Genomic DNA, 24,855 nt, shown 5'->3' with positions numbered 1-24,855 from the left:
ATTTTTCCCCCTTGAGTTGGTCCAGAAGGTCATCAATCCGTGGGATCGAGTACCTATTCTGGACAGTGATCTTTTTTAGCGTCCAATAGTCAATACAGAGTCACCAAGTCCCATCCTTCTTCTGTACCAACACGATCGAGCTCCCACATGGCGTTGAACTTGGCCGGATGTGACCTTTCCACAACAGTTCCTGAATTTGCCTCTTTATTTCGTCGTTCTCTAGAACAGATCGCCGATAGATTGGTCCATTAGGCAAAGACACACTTGAGGTCAGATCGATGGAGTGCTTGACCTGACAGTGCAGAGGCACCCTTGCGAGGGAGGTGAAGATGTCATCGTACTCTTCCACGACCTTTTCCCTCTATTATTGTCATGCGGAGGGGCCCTGTTTGGAGGTTGTGGCCACTGTCTTCTTCTTTCCCTGAGGGTGTATCATCAGGAAAACAAATTTCTTGGTTTTGGAAATCATCTTAACACATTATTTTGCAGTAACCAAAGAGATGGCAATAGGTGGTGCTACATCTAGTATCCTGTACAACTTATTCCCCAAAATAACAATAACAACACGATTCCTTGAGTCATACACAACATGTCACTTCCACAAGTATGGTTGGCCTAATAATACATCACAAACATCAAGGGGAGCAATGTCACATAATACCTCATCTGCGAAGGGCTTGATACTGTATGGAAGGCGACATTGATGGCTCACGCAAAGATCTCGTCCTTGGTGAAGCCACCTGATGGTGTACAATTGTGGGTGTGCTATGGTTGGTAAACCCAACCGTTTCATGACCTCTGTCGAAATCAGGTTCTTTTGGCTCCCGTTGTCGACAATGAACTGTAGCGGCGAACCCTTTACCCACATCTTGGAGTGGAAGAGACGCTCCTCATCCTCTAGATCTCCAGGTTCCTCCTTTTGGATCTTCGGGGTGGAAAGGGTAGTGTTTGGCTCTGCATCAATAATCTTCTCCCCTTTGTCATTCCCCTTGTCGGGTTCTGACTTAGAGTCAAAACATGCATCTGATTCCGACGCCTTCAGCTCAGCCACCAGTGATTTCTTGGCCCGACACTCACTTGTGTTTTCCTTTGGCTTCACGGTTTTTTCTTTGCTTGTGACTTTAGTGAGTTGTCCTAGGACACCCCTCCTTAGCTTTGTCCTTTGTTCTGTGGTTTGGTGGTACCTTTCCCTTGCTTCGGATTCGTAGATCCAAAGTCTTGCTTCTTATGTTTAAACTTATGCTCGATCTTGATGGCGTATCAGTACATCGTGCCGAGCAAGGAGATGTCCAAGAGCTTCATCTCGTCCTGGATGTACCTGTGTAGGCAGCCGTGGTACTTAAGTACCAAAAGTTTCTCAGGATCCTTGATACCCAACTTCGTGCAAAGGGTATGAAAAACATTGGCAAACTCCGACACATCTTGGTCCCTTCCCTGCCGCAACGTTGTCCACTTTATGTATTTATCCTCATAACTCCCGACAGGGTAGTACTGCTCCTTGATGGCATCTCGGATTGAATTCCAAGTGGGTGCGACTGAAAAAAGTGAGGTCATACTTTCAACCTTCTACCCACAGTAGGTTTCCCTACCAGTCCTTGACGTGGGGGGCGGCTTTGAGAAGAGAAAAAATAATCTTTCCTCGGTTGGAAAAATCATGAATAGAAAAATATTCTTCTGGAAGATTTAACCATTTATCTACGACATCTACATCTATTTGGCCCTCAAATATGGGAATGTCAAAGTAAACTTGTACGTGGAGCCTCCAGAGTGGCTGCTGGATGTGGATGCGCTGCCGGTGGGTGACTGTTGAAGGATTTGGGCAAAGTTATCCATCATCACATTCATTTGTTTCTCGAGGGCCTCCTCAAACAATATTTTGATAGAATCTCCTGCCCGCTCATCTTTCTTTTCTTCCCCCATGGGCGGTTGTCGGGGTTTGCGAGGCTGATCTTGCAAAGGTTCAACCAGATCAAGCCCTAACACTTATATCCTGAACTCGTTGGGGACATGCAAACCACTTTGATACCACTGATCCGGATTTAAACAGGAACCCAACAAATTACAAATATAACCATAAATACAAAGATGCAGTAGAAATAACAGTTAATTTCATTAATATGAAATACTGAAATATGCTTACAAACAGAATGAAAATAAGACTAGCTCGGGTGATGGTAGTTTATCTCTGAGAAGAGATGTGGCAGATACATGCCTCTAAACTATGTTACAATGAGGCTTAAAGACCTATTTATTATTGAGAAACAATGGAAAACCCTAAACATCCAAAAACCTAACCCTAGGAGATGAAGTGTCAAACTATGGGCCCCGTGTGGGTAAATTGGTACATCAACTTCCCGAGGTCGTAACTTTGGCATACGATCTTCGTTTGACGCGCACAATACCTCATTAAAAATATCTATCCAATGACTACAACTTTTGAATTACTAACATCAATTGATAATGCATATTGGTCCCAATTTTCCCAAAAAACTTCGTTTAGAGCCTCAAAATGGCTCCGGAAGTTCAAGGCCCGAAAAACTGCCAAAAATGGTAAATTGTGCTACAAATAAGGAAACTGAAAAACTTAAAGAAACAATGGTGGGGGTCCAAGTGCCACCAATATCAACCTCGATCAAACAACCAAACAAAGACAAATAACCATATCCGAAACACATAACACAAAACATGATAAAAGAGTTCACCCCACTCCCGGGCTACATCACCTGGTCCAACGTCCAATGCAGGGCCTCTTTCATTAAGTGCTCAAAAGTGTGTTTACATGTTTTTACAATGCTCAAACAACAAAATTGATGTCTTTAATGGATCCATAACTGTTAGAAACCCTCATCTGGGTTCTTTTTGCACTTCATTTGGCCAAAAACTGAGAAAGTTATGCCTGTTACAAGTTTTTCCTCAATTCTATGGCGAGTCATCATACAATTCGACCCTAATCTAGCTTGAGCGCTCCAACCCCGGAACGGCGCGCAAATTTGGCCTACAATCCCATCCGACGGGCAACATTGTAGGACAGTTAAACAGTCCTCCAACGCCTAGTTCCAAAAAATTAGGGTCACATGGGGGTCACGTACCCAAGGGCCGGGGCTACCTGCCGGTCGGGCCCCAACACGTAGCACTCGTTATATCGTGCCTATAAAACTTGGGCATGGTGCCTAAAATTCTGCGTTTTAACTTCGCGCGCCCAAATTTTCAATCTAGCCCCCACCTGTGGTTGCATGGGTCGCATGTGGCCTGGGGGTGGTCCCCTAGGGGTTGATCCCCCTCTACTATCTGCCCACGGTCATGCGATGGTAATGTGACCTAGGGCTGGCCCCCTTTAACTCCTCCATGCTCCTGGTTCCATTAAGGGTCATGTGACTCGGGGGCTGGCCCTTATACGATTTTCTGTTGTCGGTTCTGCGCAATGGGTTTGGTGCTATCTTATGGTGTGGTGGTTGTGACCATGGGGCTGGGGCTAAGCCCTGCCCTTGGTCTCACCCCTTGCTTCCTGTGGGTGTGGTGACTAGGGCTAGGGCTTAGCCCTGACCCAACCCCAAATGTGCATTACAATAAAGTTTAAATAGTGTATTCAGACCATAGGAGTTAAGCAACACCCGTGGCGGAGTGGTAAGACCCCACATTGCCCGACGACAGGTCTTGTGTTCATTCTCTGCTAGGCCCATTCTAGGCCAAATAAAATTTTACACTAGTCCGAGGAGGCCACATGGCAACCAAGCATTGGCCCATGTGGCCCTCCATCGTTGGCCAAATAGAAAACACCAACAACCAAAAAAATCATGAAATTGTGACCAATCAACAGAGAAAACTTGGTGAGCAACCAATGGCCTGAAATGTATAGTCAGCCTGTCAAGTTACCTGCCTAGTTAGTGTATGAACTACTAACTCGGCGTACCTGCAACCCAACTTTTAAAATTTTGCCTGTTTGGCAAATCAATCAAAACATGATATCAGGAGCATACGATATCAATTTTGAGTGAAACAAGTTGCGTTGGATTTAGATTGCCGAGATCTATCCAGTCGTTCAAGTTTCAAGCTTTGTCACACACTTGAATTCTGAGCACTAAAATGATCCCCTGGATCAATCTATCCAGAATTTTCACGATCGTTTTATTCCTTTTTTCTTTGAATTTCTAGAAGATGATGTTGATTGGTCTTTCTTGGTTGACAAATTCCTATATCTTGTTCACATTTCAAAAAATCTATACGAGCTTGAATCTTTTGAACCTCTCCCAACATACCTCAGTATTAGAGCTTCTAAATCTGTGACGAGGGAGGTTGTTGTTCCAAGTGACCCTCCGTTCCCTTCTCATCAAACAACTCCAATTCCAAAGGTTGAGGTGGGAGAATTTGAGAATTTGCCCGCTAATCTACCACCATCTTCTCCCACCCCACATACTCAGAATTTCAACACAGGTTTGGACTATGAATCTGATGGCTATGATGAAGTTTTATCTCCTCGTCCTCCATCGTTTGGTTCCATTGATCCTCTAGATTATGAGTTTCGTGTTCACTTGTTTTGTATCCTTCTTTTGATGTTCATGAGGATCAAGTTTCAAATGGAGTTAATGTTGAGGAGCCAACTTACGATATCATTTACGATGATTATGTGTGGGAGCCTATAGCTGAACAAGAATCTGCGATGAAGGATGATTATTTTCCTTTCACACCTCTCCCTCATTATCCTGACATCTTCCATGATCCTGTCATCCCTGTTAAATCTTGTGATGAATCAGTTTCCATTCACTCTCAGAACACGTGGAATGCTAGTTTTTCATCCTAATGCGGAGAGGGAAAATATGTTTTCTCTGATCTCTCCAATCTCTCATCTTATCTTTCTAGAAATATAAAGGGTGACATTTCTCGTTCTCCATCATCCCCTCTTTACGATTCATCAGATCATGAGGATGCCTCTATTTGAAATCTTGAACTTTCTAATCGTGGCTGTCGTGATCTTTTCATTGATTCATTTGATCACGATTCTGATTTTTCCACAGTTGATCTTTCTAAGCCACTAGTCTTCGATCATCCATCTTCTGGTGAATTGGAACTTCCCCAAGTTGTCGAGGCACTTTAGCCCGAGCTAATGGTATGCCAGTTTCTCGTAGTCTTTAGGTCAGTTCCACTTCCGATCAGAATAGTGTTGAATCTTTCAAGACTCCTCATCACACTGTCACGCACAATGAAAATCATTCTATTTTATAATTTGCGCTCCCTGTATTTGTATCACACGATCATATCGCTTAGTCATTGGAGGAGTCGTATGTGTTGAGCACGATTACTGATAAAACTATTATGATTTTGACTTAAATAGGAAAAAAGGAACCTAGATATAAGCTAAAGAAATAAATAGTTATATATAATAAATGAAGCTCTAACTATGTTCAAAGTCTCTCTCTCTATATATAGTGTAGTTTTAGGCGAGAACATGATATTATTGAGAAGGAAAACATTAATAGAAGTATCATCAAGTTCCTGTAATGAAAAGAAAAACAAATTATAGGTATTTATGTATATTCACTCAACTGGAGACAAAATTTTAACTATTGCAAGAGGATAATTACATTATACAGAACCACTATTTGTAAGAGAAAATGTTAAAATAGAATGTAAAAATCAGTAGCTCATAAATATATATTTAAAGACAAAACGCCCTAAAGAGATGTTAAACACCTAAAATTCTCAATTAAATATAACAAATTCGGAAGAAAACATACAACTAGAAACTCCAAGTATATACCATTGAACATCAATTACTAAGGAAATAATTATTAAAGTAAACAGAAGATATACTAGTATTCATACAAAAAAATGTTTTACACAAAGTTACTACCATGTTTTTCTTCGTTCAAAACAAATGCATGCAAATATATTAAATGGAAGAACTGCTACGTAGCAATTTGGGTCAAAAGATTGACGCTAATTTATTTTTCATTCAAGGAAATTTGTCTTAGATAGAATACAATTGCAGGCGTAAAATTCTAGAAGATTATTTTTTTTCCATAACTGGAAGTGAGAGTTTATAAATACATTCAAGAACTTTATAAATAAATGTGTAATAGAGCTCTGGCAACGAAGTCACAGACACAGGAGACATGCATAGGAGCATCAACCTGGCAAAGAGATCGAATGTCCTGTGAGTCAAATAAGAATAACACCTTAACTAGAAACATCGAAGGAAAATAGAATAACCCATTATTTACGAAAATGAATGCCCGTAGAGATAAACATGTATACAGATATTAGAGATATTAGTTTTAACAGTTAAGTTACAATAATGGGTATTATGTACCAGATCTTTATATTCTCTTAATATAATCCATGATGTTTTTCTCTCTGAAAAAAAGTTACAATAATGGTGCAAATAAAAAATTAAAACTTGTATAAAAGAGAATACGATGGAATAATAACTAATTAGTTACCTTGGATGAATTCCAGTTCATGCATTCTTCATTCTTCAACGATACTTGTAGAAAAAAATTTAAACAATTCAATATAGACATGAAAATGAGTATACAGAGAGAGAATTTGAACCATGTTTATAGTACAAAAAAAACCTTTAAAATATATATATAACCTATACAATCACGAAATAGAATGAGAGCATCTTCAATACATAATTGGGTAAATGAGGAGTATGGCCGAGAGAATAAACCCTAGCCATTCATAGCTAGGCAGGTTTTGCACTATAGACTCGTATTCTCTCTCTCTCTATATATTAACAGATTCAACCAGTTTTAGAGAACAAGGTTGAGACCTGTAGGTGACTGTGATACTCTCAGGGTTAAGGAAAAACCCTAAATCCCAATAAATTTTAAGCACAATAACCTATCCAAGAGGAAAGCCGTAGTATTATCATGCTTATTCTATATGATAGAACGATAACTTCTAACCCCAAGATTGGAAAAATGCAGAGACGAAATGGGTACAAACCCTAAGAGAAACTATTGAGAAAGCAACCAAATAACAAAGAAAATCTGTGACATAGAATTGGGAGATTCAATATATGCAAGAGAGAAATTTATATGTTTTACCTGGAATTTGAAGTCGTTGAACCAAAGGTTAGCAGTAGAAAACCCTGGGACCTCGGTAATCACTGCAATGAAAATGTGTCTTCGAGAGAAAGAATGTGAATGAATCCAAGCCACAAATATTAAAACCCAAATTCTATACTTGAAGAATCCTAAAAGAAATAAGAATTAACTAAGATCATGTCTCGAAGAATTACCTGAGAAGCACTGTTTGGTTGAAGGCAAAAATACAGGGGCTATTGTTACAATTATAAACCCTGAAAAACTTTTAACGTCAATGACCAGAGCTGTGTTGTAAAGGCATGTAAGGTAATCATTCCTCACAGCTACAATTAGTAAAACTAGCTTTATAAAAACATTCTTTAAACGGTGACGAGGAAGGCGTGTGCCGAGCGGGGATGTGAGCCGAATAGCAACCAACCAGGTCGTCTCAGTTCAGGTAGCCACAACCATGCCAATCACTGATAAGCAGGTAATCTGTAAAACCAATGCATGTTTTGCGCTCGTTTTCACCACGTTTCAAGCTGCTGCTTAATCTGAAAATCCATGCATGTCTACTAGTCGACATGCTTAATCTTTTCGCCACCTGACGACTTTTTGTCTATAACCATTCATGCTAACCCATAGGCTGACACGCATTCCCCCTCTCTTCACCGGTCTATCGTCCTTTGAAGCCATTATATAACTAGTTCTATGGTAGGGGAGAAAAGTTTTGGCTGGCCTTTCTTTCATTCCTAAGCGCCCAGATGCAGAGCTGAGGTTCCCTCTCTGATTATCATTTTTCCCCATCCTTTTGGTTTTTTTGCTTTGTTTCAAAATCTACTGGTTTTCGGGTTCGTTGGAGGATAATGGACGCTCTCCCCTCGGCATGCGCCTGGTAAGAGGTCAGTGACTTTGTCCCTTGCAACCTCTGTTTTTCTGTATCTATTTAGCTTATGGAATGTAGGTTTTTACCTCTGAATTATAGAGATTGCACAGTCTCAATGGTTTGTTGTTGTTCTGAAAATATTTTGCTATGGCATTTTAAAATATAAAAATGGGAAGAGAGTCTTTATATATTCTGGGCCATTTTCTGAGATTTTCCATGTTTAGAATCCAGAACTTCCAACATGGCTTAAGTTTATCTATTCAGGGTCTGCTTTTCTCAGTATGTTTTTAAGTTTCTCTGCTCTGGTTTGGGATTATTCAGAATGTTCTGGGCAATCATACACAATTTGAAGAAGTTTATAGTAATTCATAAACCTTGTACAGACTTTCGATTTAAAATAGGAGCCTGGTGGTGTATTGTTGAAATATACTGTTGTTGTTTAGTGTGCCAAGACTCTTCATCCAGTTAAACAGGAGCTGGTATGTTTCATGAGTTTCGTCCTATAACTGAATCTCTCAACCTCTGTTGGACTTGGGACTCCCATGGACTGTAGCCAGTAGATTTTTCCACCAATCAGAGAGCCTGGTTTTCTGGACCAGAAAACCTTTTCCACAGGACCGGAATTTCTCAGTCTAATCTGGAATGGAACTTCAAATCTCATAGGCATTTGGGATTTGTCCTTTAGATGACGTGTCCCGTACTTGAGGGAATAAACAATTTAGGATTATCCTTTTTCAGTCAATCACCTTAAGCAGTGTCGTCATCCATAGTTGTTATATCTTTCCAAAACGCTGTTTCTTTTTCGGCACCTCCCTTGGAATCTGGAACCATCCTTCCTTAGTCTTCCGGGCGCCAGCTCCAGTGTCAGAAGTGACTTAATTTCCCTCATTTGGCATTTACCTCATCCAGGCTTTACATTCAGAATCGGTCAGAGGTTGATTAAATTCTGGTACAAAAATCTCGATTCAGAAATCTAACTAGGACAAAGGTACTTCTGCTAAGACAGGGAGAAGGTTTTGGAGGCACATGGACGGTGGCTCTGATGCGTCGGCCACGGAGGCCATGATCCGGGCTGCAATTCAGGCCAAGAAGGAATGGGGGGATGCCACGTTGTCTGGCGGTTGGCAATCAACTCTGGATGACGTGGTTGTCAAACCTTTGATGTATGATGCCGACAGGGAGAGGGAAGGGTTTCAAAGAGAGCAACCATCTTGGGAGGTAAATAGGAAAGGTGTTCCCCTACAGAAGGATAAGGTATTGCGCGAACACGCAAGCCACTATAACAAGGCTCGGAACCCTGTCAAAACCACCCCCCCGCCTACTGCAATAAAACTGGACAGTGTTCACCTGACTGAAAGAATTGAAAGTCTACAGGACCTTGCCTTTGTGGGTAGATGGCACTTTCCAGAAATGGATGATGCCGCGATGAGAAAATGGCTTGAGGTTCATTGGAAACCATTGATTGGATATACCCCCATTATTTCAAACCTCATGAAGGAGTGGTATTGCTTTCATTTTTGAGCGCCAGTGATGTAGAAACCATTCTGAAGTGTCCTTGGGTTCATAGAAGGAGCTTCCTCACTCTCTACAGGTGGTATATCGGGTACAACCCTCTGAAAAATACTCCTTCGAATAACCTAATCTGGGTAAAACTCCCAAACCTTCCCCTGGAGATGTGGTCCAAGGAGACTCTAGCTGAGATAGGTAATTCCATTGGAAGATTTGTCTACGTTGACCCAAGGTGTCTTGGGGAAAAAGACAAGAGAATAGCGTGGATTCTCATTGAAAAGGCCTATAGGGGGGGGTTTCCTGACCATATTGAGATTGCCTGGAGAGACTTGAAAATAAAACAAAGACTGGATTTTTGGGGCATCCCCTTCAGATGCTCTGCATGTCATAGGACAGGACACCTAATTAAAAATTTCCCTCGGCATCTGGCTCTAAAAGGTAGACTATTTCATAGAAATATCCGGACAGACTCTCCCGTGCTCACCGAAAAGGAGAACCCATCTCCTACAGCTAGTTTATCTCTGATGGAACTTGTGGATGGGAAAGTCCTTAAAAAGCTGGGAAACAAAATCATCCATTCTCCTCAGTATCTCTGTCAGGACTTTTCTTGAGGCCTCAATTCCAAACCTAAAAGCTCGGCTAAGTTTGGTTTCTCTGCTGAAAATAAGACTCCAAATCTCCCTTGCGCGCTAATCCCGGCACTGAATGATGACAAAGCAGTTCCTCCCCCGCCGCCCATCCACTTCAAGGATTTCACTATGGGATCCCACCCCATTCTTATTTCTTCATCCTCACCAATGCCCAAAAAGAACTCTTCACCATCCACAAAAGGCAAAGAGCCAATGGTGGCTATTACCCCACTAAATTCCCCTATCTCATCTCCAACAAATCTGTATGACAATGACTTAGACTTTCTTCTAAGCAGAAAATCTCTTGAGTTGGAACCTTTGACCATCCATAAACCGAGAAATCCTGCCCCTCCTTTCATAAGCCCGAATTCTGCAAAAAATATAACAGTGAGAAAGAAGCACAATGGAGGTAGCAGACATTTTAGTGGGAGGACAATTGCTGCAGACAGTGGTGTAAGGAACTTATCCCTGGTTGATGTTCCCATTTTTTATATGTCAGAGACTCAGCCTCTTAGAGCAAGCGTGGCTGGAGAAACTTCCAAATGACCTTCATTATATCTATGAACATTAGAGGTCTGGGAGCAGACCTAAAATTTTTGGCGCTAAAGGATCTCTTCTACTCAGCTCAGCCAAAAATTATTTTAATTCAAGAAACCATGCACAGCAATCATGTGTCCATATCCTATTTTAGGAAAATGTTTCCCTCATGGTACATGGTAGCTTCGGAGGCCAAGAGTCTATCGAGGGGGCTGGCGGTCTTGTGGGACCCTGTTTGGATCAGAGCTAAAGCTTACAAATGCTTTGCAGGCATTCTTATCTCAGCGTCTATCAGAGGAAAAGATTGCCCCATTAATATCTTGAACATCTACGCCCCTTATAAGAACAGGGTTCCTTTCTGGGAAAAAATATTTGCTTTATAAATTGTTGATATTGAATCATTGATGATTGCAGGCGATCTAAACGTAACACTAAGCTCAGAAGAACGATGGGGAAACTACAGGAAGAGAGATCCGCTTGCAGATCGCATAAAGTATGAACTGTTGCACAGAAATCTTGTAGATATAGCTCCATCCAAAATGATGCCTACGTGGGACAATGGAAGAATAGAAGAGGCGTATATTGCTAAAAGGATTGACCGGTTCATTGTACATGTCAGCATTATTGATAAAATGGGCATGCCATATTCGTCCATTGGGAATGCATTTATATCCGACCATAGGCCAATTTATCTCAGCTGGAGGGAAAAAGGTTTCAGAAAGGGGTACCCATTCAAATTCAGTAGAATATGGTTAGAAGATCCAGACTTCAATGAAGTCATAACAAAAACATGGAAGGATTTATCTGCAAAAGACATGATTCCCCTGTTTTTGACTTTTAGAGACAAGCTGTCTGCTATGAGAAAGGTGGTCAAAGATTGGCAATTTAAAAAAAGACAGATGAACAGATTTGCTCTTCAAGAAACTTAGAGGGAACTAGACAATATTTCCAAGGCTATGGATGCAAACTCATTTCCTTTTAGCATGAGATGTCGCATAAAAGAGCTTGAGAGAAAAAAACAAAATCTTTTGAAGCAAGAAGAAGTCTCTTGGAGACTCAAAAGCAGGGCAATATGGCTCAAGGAAGGTGACAGGAACACTAAGTTTTTTCATAAGTATGCAAATTCCAGGCGCGAGAGAAATACCATATGGAAAATAAGTGATGGTCAGGGGGGCTATCTTTTCTCACAACAAGATATCACAAAGGAAGCTGTAAGATATTTTAAAAGCCAATATAGAAGATGGGATGGATGCGGGTTTCAGGACATTCTATGGGGTATTGACCTGGTTCCACAAATGTTTGATGATGAAAAAAATGAGAGCCTGTTTCAGCCCATAACAGAGGAAGAACTTCTAGGAGTAATGAAGGCCTTCAAAAAGGATAAATGTCCCGGCCCAGATGGCTGGACAATAGAATTCTTTGTTCACTTCTTTGATATCATCAAACAAGATTTGCTGAGGATGGTTGAAGCATCAAGAATCTTAGGTAGCATTCATCAGTTCACATCCTCCACTCAAATAGCACTTATCCCAAAAAAAGTGGAAGCGGACTCCTTTCAAGATTTCAGGCCGATTTCCTTATGCAATATAACTTTCAAAATCATCACAAAAATTATTGCTGAAAGGATAAAAGGGACTTTAGCCAGTTTTCTTACAAAGGATCAGCATGCTTTTTTAAAGGGAAGGAATATTTTGGATGCCGTCGCCAATACTCAAGAAAGCCTGTTTACTATGCTCTCAAAAAAATCAGATGCTGCCATTCTCAAAATTGATTTACAAAAAGCTTATGATTGTTTAGATTGGGGGTTCATAAGATGTTTATTAGCAAAGATCGGCCTGAAATCAAATTCCATTAGCTGGATCATGGCGTGCGTAGAAAATGTGAACTATGCTGTCATCATTAATGGGATGCCTTCTCCTTTTTTTCCAGCAGAAAGAGGGCTTCGTCAAGGATGCCCCCTTTCTCCTCTTCTGTTCATCTTGGCAATGAACTCTCTAAGCCTTCATATAAACAAGGCGGTCTTTGAAAATAGGTGTAGGCCTGTCAAGATTTGCAGGAACAACAACATCTCACACAACTTATTTGTCGACAATGTGCTCATTTTTGCAATGCTCTGTAGGATCTCATGGATATGCCTCAATTACATTCTGAATAGGTTCAAAAGCGCTACTGGGTTACAAATAAACAAGGCAAAATCTATCCTCTTCCACAATGACATCAATATGGAAACAGTGGAATGGATCTCTGAGTTGTTTGGAATAGAGACGAGATCGATCAAGGACGGATTAAAATATCTGGGTTTTCAGCTAAAAGCCAAGGGTTACTCTAAAGTGGACTGGCAGTGGTTAATAGATAGGTACTACAAAAAGATTTCGGCTTGGGAATACAAGAGCCTATCTCTGGCAGGAAGAATTGTTCTAACTCAAGCTGTATTAACGCAACTGGCTGTATATTGGGCACACATTTTCTTCCTCCCTGCAAGTATCATCCAGAAAATGAACAAGATATCTGCAAATTTTATATGGGGTGGTAAATCAGATCAGAGAAAATATCATCTTTCTAAAATGGAAAAGATATCTATGCCCAAGATCTCAGGAGGTTGGGGACTATTGGATTTGAGGGCATTTGGTAAAGCACTCCTATGCAAATCACTGTGGAGAGGAATTTTCGGGGAAGGGCCATGGAGCATTACTATTAAAAAGAAATATATGAAAGGAAAAGACATGGAATACTGGTTCAGAATAGGAAGGATTGGAGCCACATATGGGTCAGCTATTTGGCTCAGTTTTTGCAAAATTGAGCAATATTTTTTAAAGAATCTGAAATGGAGCTTACAATCTGGCAGCAGAATCCTTATTGGTATAGACCCCATATTGAGCGGCTGGGAGAGCATATCCATCCCCGAAAGGCTTCTATTCTTTTTCCACAGAAATGGTATTTTTACTTGGGACAAGCTCATAACAGCTTGGAAAGGCCCACTCCCTCTCTGGAAAGAGGCCATTGATCTCGGCATGCCAGAGTCTCTGGCTAGGCTTTGGAACTCTGTAAAGGAAGCGCTGAGAAGTTGCAGCTTTCATCGCTCAAGGCCAGTAGACCACCTAATCTGGATGGTGCCAAAAGCAAACCTGCAGGTTCGGGTAAAAGACATTTATACAGATCTGATGGGATTAAAGACCATTCACTCTAGCACAAAGTATCCTCTCTTCTGGAAGACAGGATGCCCTCTAAAATTAATATATTTCTCATGGCTGGTGTTCCACAATAAAAATTTGACATGGGAAAATCTAAAGAAAAGGAATTGGCACGGGCCGAGTAGATGCACAATGTGCGAATCAGCCGAGGAATCTAATTATCACATGTTCTTCCAATGCCAATCAACTCAGCAAATCTGGCATGAATTGGCAATTCTATATGGTTTCCCTCATGTTGTGTTTGTTTCAACTCATGCAGCCTTTGAATGGTGGAGTGAGCAGAGAGATTCATGGAGATCTATTATTATTATTGTCCTATGGTGTGCATGGAGGTGGAGGAATAACAAAATCTTCAAAGAAACAAAGTACCCTCTCAAGACTATTTTACAACATATCATATCCATCTATGATTCTGTGCCAAAAAAGCAGCCCAAAATGAAAAGAGGCAACAAAAAAGAGAAAGAAATTTATCTCTCAGGAACCCCAAGAGCGTTTTTTGATGGTGCTGAGCAGCAAAATACTTGTGGCTGCGGGGTTCACATTATAATGGACGAGAATCTTCAATATTTTATTTCATGGAATGGAGGAAAGGGCACAAATAGTATGGCTAAGGCGAGGGCTCTAGCGGGTCTTCTTGCTTTCTGCATCTTTTTTGATATACAGGCTATTTCAATTTTTGGTGACTCCAAAACAATGATCGATCATGTCAAGGGAACTTGCCATATTAGGAGCCCACACCTCGCAGGTTGGATGGACAGGATTATGTTTTTTTGGGGACTCATGAGAGATTGCTCCATTCAACACATTTACCGTGCACAGAATCAGCAAGCGGACTGCCTGTCAAAGGAAGGTCTGCTTCTAGAATCAGGTACCTGGTCCATGAAGGTAATATATGGCGAGAATTCCTGTTTTATCCAGGACTTCTCTATCCCTGGATCTTAACTCTCCTTTGGTTATTTCCAGGTTTTCTCTTTTTTCATCTTTTTTGTTTAACCTTGTATATGACATGATATATGGATGTCCAGTAATCTCTGAAATCTAGGTTTAATATCAGAAATGTTCCTGCATGTGATGCACATATGACTGGTATTTGTTTTTTCTGTTGTTTTTCGGAACAGCTCAGATGGTTTCTTTCCCTTCATGAAGGAAATCATCCTTCAGTTTTTGTTTTCAAAATCAAGATCATCCGGCTTCCAAAGCGGAATTTTGTACTATCGGGAACCTTTATATAGTCTCAATATAATACAATGATGCTTTTTTCGTTCTGAAAAAAGCAAAAAAAAAAAAAAAGGCATGTAAGGTAAGTGGCAAATGTGTTTAGAGTTCATAGGCCTGATTCAACGAGAACACTAAAATAATTATATCGGTAAGAAGGAAATTTAATACACGAATCTCTGAAAGGATTGGAATTCATATAAATCCTGTGAAGAGGAAAATAATTTGGTGTGGATTACCAAAGGCCCAAAACAAACATATTATGAGTAAGGGTCTAGGGAGTTCAAAATAAAAACAATTGTGGTAGTTTAGGAACAAAGTATCAAAACATGAGTTGCATAGAGAAGATATTATAAATAGGTGAGAATTCAATATCACAAGGACTATTGTTTAATATAGAAAAAAATGTATATATCTATACACAAGTTATTGAAGTAAATAATTCTCTAAAGGAAATGAGTTTAGAAAGAAGGGATAAACATTCCTATATAGTTAATTGATTTCCTTTAGTTTATTTTTGTTTTTGTTTTTCCGTGTTAGAGGAGGTTCATTGCACTTTACGCCCATTTTTTCTACTTCAAAATCAAAAGAAATAACAACAAATAAAATAAATCTAATGGAAATTAACTTGGCAACATGAGAAAATATCTCACCAAAGTCAATTCCCTCTACCTAGTAATAACCTTTTGCTACTAACCAATCTTTGTATTTCTCCATTCTTCCTTATGCATTCAACTTCTTCTTAAACACCCATTTATCGTTAATCAACTTTCTTCCAACGAACAACTCCACTAGATCCCAAGTCTCATTCTTGTCTAAGGATGCCATTTCTTAAACCATGGCCTTTTTCTAGAGTTTGTCATCCTTTGAATCCATTGCCTCCCTAATAGTTTTAGGATCATCATCAGTAATAAATAAAGCAAATTTGAACAGAAATCAGGTGGAGTATGCCTTTATGGCTTCCTTCCTTCTCAAATCAACCCCCTCAATATTGGAGTATGTGGTTCTTCTTCTTCTCATTCTTGTTATCCTATAGAGTCTGATTCATCATCCTTCAATTCAAACTCTCTTTCCCGCTTCTTTCTCCCTTGGTATGACTTCCTATTTGACATCTTTGATTTCTTTAAACAACACATCCTTCTTAGTTTTTGGGTTCCATCTGCACTCAAAATAAAATTTGTAGCACCGACATGCTTCATGTCAAATTTAGAGGACAATTGAGCTTTCACTTCCTAGATGATTTCCCTGACATTTCCAATCAGTAACATATGATCCACATACAAGACCAAATAAATAAGATGATATCCAACCAGTTTGAAATATACACATTGATCTTCTTTGCTCCTTGTGAAGCCAAGTCCCAATATATAAGTATTAGATTTTTTATACCACATCCTTGGTGGTTATTTTAACCCATATATGGAATTTTTCAGCCTCCACACCAACTCTTTCTCTCCCTTCACCACATATTCTTCTAGATGCTTCATGTAGATTTCTTCTTCTAGATCCCCATGTAGGAATGTTATCTTTACGTCCATTTTTTCTATATCAAAATCAAAACCAACAACAATAGATAAAATAAATCTAATAGAAGCGAACTTGGCAACACGAGAAAAAATATCAATAAATTCAATTCCCATTGTATGAGAATAACCTTTTGCTGCTAAACGAGCTTTGTATTCTCCATTCTACCTTATGCATTCAACTTCTTCTTAAACACCCATTTACTGCCAATCAAATTTCTTCCAACCAAAAACTCCACTAGATCCCAAGTCTCATTCTTGTCCAAGGATGCCATTTCTTCAACCATGGTATTTTTCCAGAGTTTTCCATCCTATGAATTTACTACCTTGCCAAAAGTTCTATGATCATAATCAATAATGAACAAAGCAAAATTAGAACATAAATCAGATGGAGTATACCTTTTTGGTTGATTTCTTTCTTGAAATTGATCTCCTCAATACCAGAGTATGTGGTTCTTCTTCTTCTAATTCTTGTTATTCTATAGAGTCTGGTTCTAGTTCTTTCTCCCTGGCTAGGACTTCCTATTTGACAACGTCTTTGATTTCTTTAAAAAACACATCCTTCTTAGTTCTTGGGTTCCAAAGCTTATAATCTTTTAGACCATCTTTATATCCAATAAAGATACACTTTTCATTTTTCTTATCCTACTTACTCCTTTCTCCTTTGGAACATGTACATTAACATCACAATCAAATACCCTAAATGTTTAAGAGAGGGTTTCTTACCAATCCATCCCTCATGTGGAGTATTGTCATCTAATGATGACGAGGGTAACCTATTTACTAGGTAACATGTAGTGTCCATTGTATTTATGCTAAATTCCTTTCCTAACATCGCACCACTAAGCATGCTGCTTGCTTTCTCTATCAGTGTCATGTTCATTCTTTTTTCTGAGGTGTGTATGGAGTAGTCTTCTACCTTGCTATACCACACTTCTTACATAATTCTTCTAATTCATTCTTGCATAATTATCCACCCTTATTTGTCCTCAACGACTTAATTTTCTTCTCTATATGATTTTCCATAGGGAGCCTTAGACTCTTTGAATTTGTCAAAGACTTCATATTTCTTTATGAGGAAATAATCTATGTATTTCCTGAGAAATCATCTATAAATGAAACATAGTACATGGATTTACCCATTGATGGAATTAACACAAGTCCAACCACATCACTTTCCACCAACTGTAATATTCCTTCTAACCTCGTAGCACTAAAGAAAAATCTTACCCGCTTATGCTTCCCATATAAACAATGCTCACGAAAATCAAAATCCAGAGAGCAATTAGATATACGTTCTACATTACCATGTAGTACTCGAAGGCCCTTCTTTCTGATATGTCCTAGTCTTTGATGCCACAACATAGTCTTTTCTCCAAAGGCTATAGGAATTTTTCCTTCTTCTGCTCCACTCTCAAGAACAAATAAATTGTTGCACTCATTACTAGCAATGTTTCCTAGTAGCTTATATAAAGTTCCAATTAGAACTCCCTCAACAATACTATTACTCCTCGAACCATCCTACATGTTTCCTTTTCAAACATTATTTTTACACCTATTTATTATCCTTCATCTTACTTACAAAAATCAAATTTCTAGTCAACCCTGGGATGTGCAAAACACTAGCGAGTGTTCCAATCCTTCCACCCATGAGCTTCAACTTGAATTTTCCTTGTCCTATGATTCTGACTATTGAGTCAACTCCTAAGTAAACATCACCACCATCATATCTTTCATACACACAAAACCACTCCTTGTGAGGAGTCATATGAAAGGATGTGCACAAGTTAACTAGCTATGCCTCATGATCTACATGTGTACTTGAAGAATCCAAATACGCATCCCCTCCTTCATGTGAGGAGGTTATTGCTTCTATAAAAGAAGCGCCATTAGATCCCTTTCCTTTCTGAGAAATTTTGGATTTACAAGTTTTCTTGTAATGCCATTCTTTTTCACATCTCCAACATACCTCTACAAATTTTCTTAGAGATTTAGATCTTCCTCTAGATTTAGATCTCCTGCTTCAGGACTTATTTTTATTTCTATTATGGGAGTGTCCATTTACAAATGAGACATTTGCGTTTTGAATTTCCATAATTTTTTTGTCTCATCTCCTCTGATAATAAGGATGTGACTTTTTTTCTTTTCGAAACTTAAAATAGTTACATTACTACCTATGGCAACAACCAAACTATCCCACGAGTCTGGTAAAGAACACAAAAATTGATACACTTATCTTCACCTGAAACCTTAATATCAACACATAATAACTGACTTACCATAATATTGAAGGCAAACACATGTTTTTTTACGAAGTCTCCATCCTTCATCCTTAGGTTATGCAAATTTTTTTGTAAGAATAATTTATTCACCAGGGTCATAGACTGATACAAAGTCCCTAACTTGTTCCACAATCCTTTTGTTGTAAATTCTCTTGAAAAATTGAATAAACTAAATCAAAAAGACATAATTGTATTGTGTTATGATCCAACTTGGTACAATCTTATATTAACATCCTTGTTGGTATGATACCCAAATCCATAACGATCCATTAATCTTTGTCCACCAACATATCTTCCATTTTGTGCTTCCACAACTCAAAACTTTGCCCAATGAATTTCTCAATCTCCATCTTTGAACTACTTGCCATATCTTTTCACCACAATAATTGATTATGCAAATCTCCCACTATAATTGGGTCCACCATAGGCCTGAGCAAAACCCCTTAGCCACAAAGCATCCCCTTGAAGCAAAAACTACTCTTATACCAAATGTAGGTTTTAACCCTCTATAATTAATTGCTGCAAACAAATTCTTGATAAAAGAGAAAAAAATGCAATGGCAAACACACACATTAACACAAAGATTTTACCTTAGAAACCCAAATTGAGAAAACCAAAAAGATTTTTTAGCATATTCTTCTTTACAATATTACAATACAATATATAAATCACGAGGCATCCATAAACTACAATTTCATTTTTCTTAGATTAGAATACAGTTGTAGTTCTTAGTCAAAACTATGAAGCTATGGAATAAACCACCATGCACCACAAAACTGCTAAAGGAGAAAATTGTGTGTCGAAAACCACCAAATGGATGCAAACCCAAAATTTTTCGAGGGCACTGCCCTGAAACCCCCCGAGGACAATGGGATTCTCCCCCCCCCTGTGACCCACTTACTGTGTTTGACATAATGTATAATGCGTGGAGGTAGTCATGCAAATAATATAATACATACCCAACACTTAGCTCCTCCATCTTAAAAAGTTAACTTTATAATTAACTCAAGATAAATTACTTATGGACATGTGTTCTTAATTGATGAGGTATCATTGTCATTAATTGAAAATCAACTCATGGTATTGTATATAGAGTTGCCATGGGTATTGCAAGGGGATCAAATTGAAGACCAACTACTTTTTGGTTGCAAGGAAGACCATGCGAGATTCCCCCTTCTTTCCTTGAATATCTGGAGGGAGGGTGAATGAATTGCCAACCATAATAATGACTTGTAATCTTGAAGAACTTAACTATATTTGAACTCGTGTCTTGTGGCCTCACTGTTGGCAACATACTTTATGTGCATGGTTCAACTAATTAAGTGAATCCTAGGTCTCAAGATTTCCTCATGGGTTCTTAATCAAAATTGCTATATAAGAGTGTTTAACAAGGTACCAATATCATATGTAGAATTTCAATCTATGAAGTTGTATGTGGGTATGTAGTGAGATATGTGCACTATTGTAGGAGCTTCAAACTTAAGATCGACTATCAATGGGCCTTAGCCACAATGCCAATCTAGTGCATTCGATAAAGTACCCATGTTATTAGTAAAGTTTAATCCATGGAGTTACAACTATGTGCAAGCATTATGGGCGATCAAACTCAAGACCAAATGCTTTTGGCTATTATCCTTAGTCAAAATTGTCTAATGAGGCATTTGACAAGGCACTATTGTTGTTGGTAGAAATTCAACCCATGTCATTATATATGGAGTTGTAGCAATGCATAGGCACTACGAGGAAATCAAACTCAAAACCTACATATGATCATGGGTCCTTAACCAAAACACAACATTGAACATTCAACAAGATATCCATGTTAGTGATATAAATTCAACCCATGGAGTTGTAGTCATGCGTGGGCACCATGGAGGTGATGGATCAAACCTGTAACTAACAACTTATAGTTTATGAGTCCTTGACCAAAATGACATGTCACGATGTTTGAAAAAGCAACCACATTATTCAAAAAAGTTCAACCTATACTATTATATGTGGAGTTACATTGATACACAAGTATTACAAGGAGATCAAACTTAAAATCAAATGCTTACAGATATGAATCTTCAACCCCAATGCCGTACCAAAATGTTTTATAAAATATCCACATTACTAATAAATTTTGTTGTTGCTATTTCATAAAATAAATATCTTCAAGGATAACCATAACAATAATTTATTTTTAAGTCAAAATTGGTCTAAACCAAGGTTATTATTTGATTATTGATAACATTTTAAATAATAATAATATTATTATTATTTAATAATAATGTTGATAATGATCACGAAGCTTCTGGACAATACTTTTATATATTTAACTATGAAAAATCTAGATTTAAAATAATAATAATTTATTTATTTTTATATTCCAAATAATGTAATATCCGAAAACTGTGGGTAATTCCTCCTCCCACTCAAAAAAAACATAATGTACTCCTCCCCCTTTTTTTTCTCCTAATTATATTCCGAATTTAAAAACTTATATTTGTTACCAAAAACCTAAATTCTTACATATGATATTTATTTAGCAAAATAGGTGCGGTCAACTATATAAAACAGCAAGGAGTAGTGGAAGCGGTCTGCGTATTCGGCGGTCTGCATATTCGGCTCATCACAGAGAGGAGTAAAGCCATTAGTGGCCGCTTCCCTGTGATCTGTGAAAATGATTATCCCCGTTCGATGTTTCACCTGCGGAAAGGTAATTAAATACTCAATTTCTCTTCAAATCGTTCTTTGCGTGTATGTTTTCAGCTGGTTATGTTTTCAGAAATTTGAGCACGTATTCTTATATATAGGCTTGGCATTTTTGTTTAAGCTCGGTTTTTGGGTTTTATCCGTGTGCGCAGGTGATTGGGAACAAATGGGACACATACCTCGACCTTCTGCAGGCCGACTATACTGAAGGGTACTCGTTATTCTTATTCCGGATGCTTTGACTTGATTTCTAGTGTCCCATCTTTCATTTTTTTCTTATTTTACTGTCTGATCTGGTTTGGTAGAAAAATTAAATGAATATTTAAAATTGAGATGGGAGGCATTTAATAAAGGGCACAGCGTGCTAATACCTGATATGATTTTTTACTGAATTGCGTCTGTTAATTTATCTCAAAATCCGAACACAACCCTGGGGTAATCGTTTATGTCAGAACCACCTTAAGGAGAAAGCTAGTTTCCTATTGAAACCCTAATGCTGTACTGGGTTTCTTCCATGATGTCAACTGAAAAAAATGCCGAATCGTTGTATTCCTAAGGCATATTCTGCTTGGCATCACTGCTAAGCTGAGCTAACTGGGTCCCCAGCATGAGTCTTTGCAGGCAAGTTAAACATGCCAGCAGCGACCCAGACCTGCAAGTACTTGCGGTTTATTCGCTTCCGAGTGAGTTCTATTCCAGGGCAAATGGAAAAGCTCGCTCACATAAAATATAAATGGCAATAGAGAAAACACAACCCTCGGCGAGCTGATTCTCCACATTATTCCATTTATTATTGATCGATTATTGTGTTTTTAATGCCCTTTGAGACCTATCATTTTAATGGCGTTTTTAATGTCTTTTGAGACCTATCATTTTTGTGAGGCATTTTTATGGCCTCACAAGTTAGTGATTTTTCAAGAAATCTCACGGTCGGAGTGTTTAATTTGAAAATGGATTCAGCACCATCAAAACCTTGCAATTACTACTACTAATATGTTTTTGAAGCTTTTGTTTTCAGATTACTTTTCTGTTTTCAGATTACTTTTCTATAGAAAACATGGTTCTGCCTTTTGTTATCTTTCACAAAGTACAAAGTGGATGATCTAATGCTGGGCAGTCTTTCCATCCGTACCATTAGGAGCTAACTCTTATTAATAGTTTGATTCACTCTCTTATATATGATTGTATATATACCCCTTTCAACTTTCTAGATGTTTTTGAATGAGATAATTCTAAACTGGTGTATGTCAGGTATTACTGGACTACATCACAAGTTTGCTCAGTGTTTCTAAGGTTCATTATTTATCATCTCGAGCTCATGCGTAGTATTTTTCAACCACTCCTAGATTGAAATGTCACTGTCGTGTTTTTGAAACTTAACAGTGTAAACACAGGGCTTTAACACTATTTTTAAGAAAACTGGCCACTTTACCAATAGTCGACCTGTACAATTGATTTGGGCTGTTCCCTTTTCTGTTAGTCCATCATACTTTTCAAAGAAGCTGAATATATGGTTCTAAATACTCTCCCTTTTCTGTTAGTCCATCATACTTTTCAAAGAAGCTGAATATATGGTTCTAAATACTCTCCCATTTAACCTTCCCAGTGTTTGTGATTTTATAGTTATGATTCAGTCTCATTGATGGAGATAATATTGTATCACAAGGTGATAATCAGAGTATACTTAAAACATTCTTAAGTGTTCTTCGATTTCTTTCAGGCATACACTATGTTTAATGTATACTCAAAACATTCTTAAGTGTTCTTCGATTTCTTTCCGGCATACACTATGTTTAATGTATACTTGAAACATTCTTAAGTGTTCTTCAATTTCTTTCCGGCATACACTATGTTTAATGTCATACAGTGAAGGAGTAGTTGTACTCCAGACATCTTCATTCACTATACTTTCTAAGCTGAGAAAGTCTTATACGATGTTCGGAACTGTAGTGAAATCATTTGTTACGCTTATGTTATTTGAATTTCTTTGTATTTTACATTAGGCTATGCCATTGTCTCCATTTAGTATTTACTATTTTGTATTGAGAGCAAGAATTCCATTTTTCATTAAATAAAAAATATCTGTTTTTCATTACAATCCGCTTATTTTTTCACTGGTTTTTTAATCTATTGCTTAGGGACGCTCTTGATGCATTGGGGTTGGTGAGATACTGCTGTAGGCGTATGCTGATGACTCATGTTGATCTCATCGAGAAGCTTTTGAATTACAACAGTATGTCTGATGCTTTGAATATTTACGGCACTTGCGCTGTTGTTTTTATGTCATATCTAGTTCACTTAATTTTGTATAAATTTGTGTTTTTAACACGAATTGCACTCAAGTTTATCCATCAATTTTTATAATCTTCGCTTTTAAGTTTATTCATCAATAGTCTTATCTTTGCTTTTTTGTTTTGCAGCTTTAGAGAGGAGTGAAACAAGTTAGTAAAATTTCTGGACGGTTATGGAAGAACTCCCCTAATATTTTTGGACTTGTCTTCATATTGCTAGATGGCTTCAAGAGTATCACGTGTGTGCATATATAAATAGCATATTCCATTACCATGTTGGATTATGCTCAATGATGATAGGTCACTCTTCTTGTGATGGAGACAAATTAGTCATAAGTTAATGGTTATTATGCGAACGTTTTCCCAATATATGAAATATTGTCATATCTATGGATGGTTTGTGAATATTATACATATGAATATATAAATAGCATATTCCAGTACCGTGTTGGACTGCGCTGTATGATGATAGGCCATTGTTCATCTGACAGAGAGTAAGGTTGTGATGAAAGGTTTGTAAATATGTTGATCTAGTTATTCAAAGTCGTTAATTTTAGCATATTGAATGCACACCGTTTAATCTTTTACCCAGGTCATGAAATTGAGGGGTTTGTTAGCAATCGTTATTTTTCTGCAGCCCTGAATTCAGTTAATTTTAGCCGTGTCTGCAAAAGTTTGGCATGCTTTTCTTTTGAAAATTGATAATCACTGTTTGTACAGTTTTGTTGGAATGAATTATGACCCCATGAGATTTTGAATAAATAGTCAGTAAGATGATTCTTGTTCACCATCTCATGATTTTAAGTAATTTGTGTTTGCGTTGGGGGGCATGAATCATATGGCTGCATCATTGGCTGCCCTATTGCAGTTTATATTTATCAATCAGTACGCTACCATCAACAAGACCTTGTGTATATGTTTGTTATTACTTGAAAAGTTTCAGGTGGTTAGTCCCAGGAGAGGATGGTCTTGCTTGGTCTCTCTTGTTCATATTCTTACTGATGTTTTATTTCCTCCGTTGTAATTCTATGAATTGGTACGACCCTTTTGTTTTAACACCACATGTT

At 38.2% G+C, this 24,855-nt stretch overlaps 1 protein-coding gene and 1 long non-coding RNA gene across 2 annotated transcripts; one reads left to right on the top strand and one right to left on the bottom strand.

The window, feature by feature from the left end:
- Nucleotides 1-5,914: 5,914 nt before the first annotated feature.
- LOC149183531 (uncharacterized) lies at nucleotides 5,915-7,316 on the bottom strand. Its single transcript, XR_016257710.1, has 3 exons — nucleotides 7,050-7,316; nucleotides 6,438-6,481; nucleotides 5,915-6,128 (listed from the first exon to the last, which is right to left on the bottom strand). It is a non-coding gene; the product is annotated as an uncharacterized LOC149183531 (long non-coding RNA).
- A 14,027-nt stretch (nucleotides 7,317-21,343) lies between these two features.
- On the top strand, nucleotides 21,344-24,232 carry LOC149183530 (DNA-directed RNA polymerases I, II, and III subunit RPABC5). Its single transcript, XM_089417173.1, has 4 exons — nucleotides 21,344-21,501; nucleotides 21,650-21,708; nucleotides 23,636-23,730; nucleotides 23,918-24,232. Exons 1-4 carry the CDS (start codon nucleotides 21,466-21,468, stop codon nucleotides 23,941-23,943), a joined length of 216 nt encoding a protein of 71 aa, XP_089273299.1. The 5' UTR covers nucleotides 21,344-21,465; the 3' UTR covers nucleotides 23,944-24,232.
- Nucleotides 24,233-24,855: the final 623 nt, after the last annotated feature.

This window comes from Pinus tabuliformis, chromosome 3_2, assembly GCF_031772625.1.
Source record: "Pinus tabuliformis cultivar Carrire ecotype Pingquan chromosome 3_2, CPIR1, whole genome shotgun sequence".
NCBI lineage: Eukaryota > Viridiplantae > Streptophyta > Pinopsida > Pinales > Pinaceae > Pinus > Pinus tabuliformis.
This window is presented reverse-complemented; position numbering and strand designations above follow the sequence as displayed.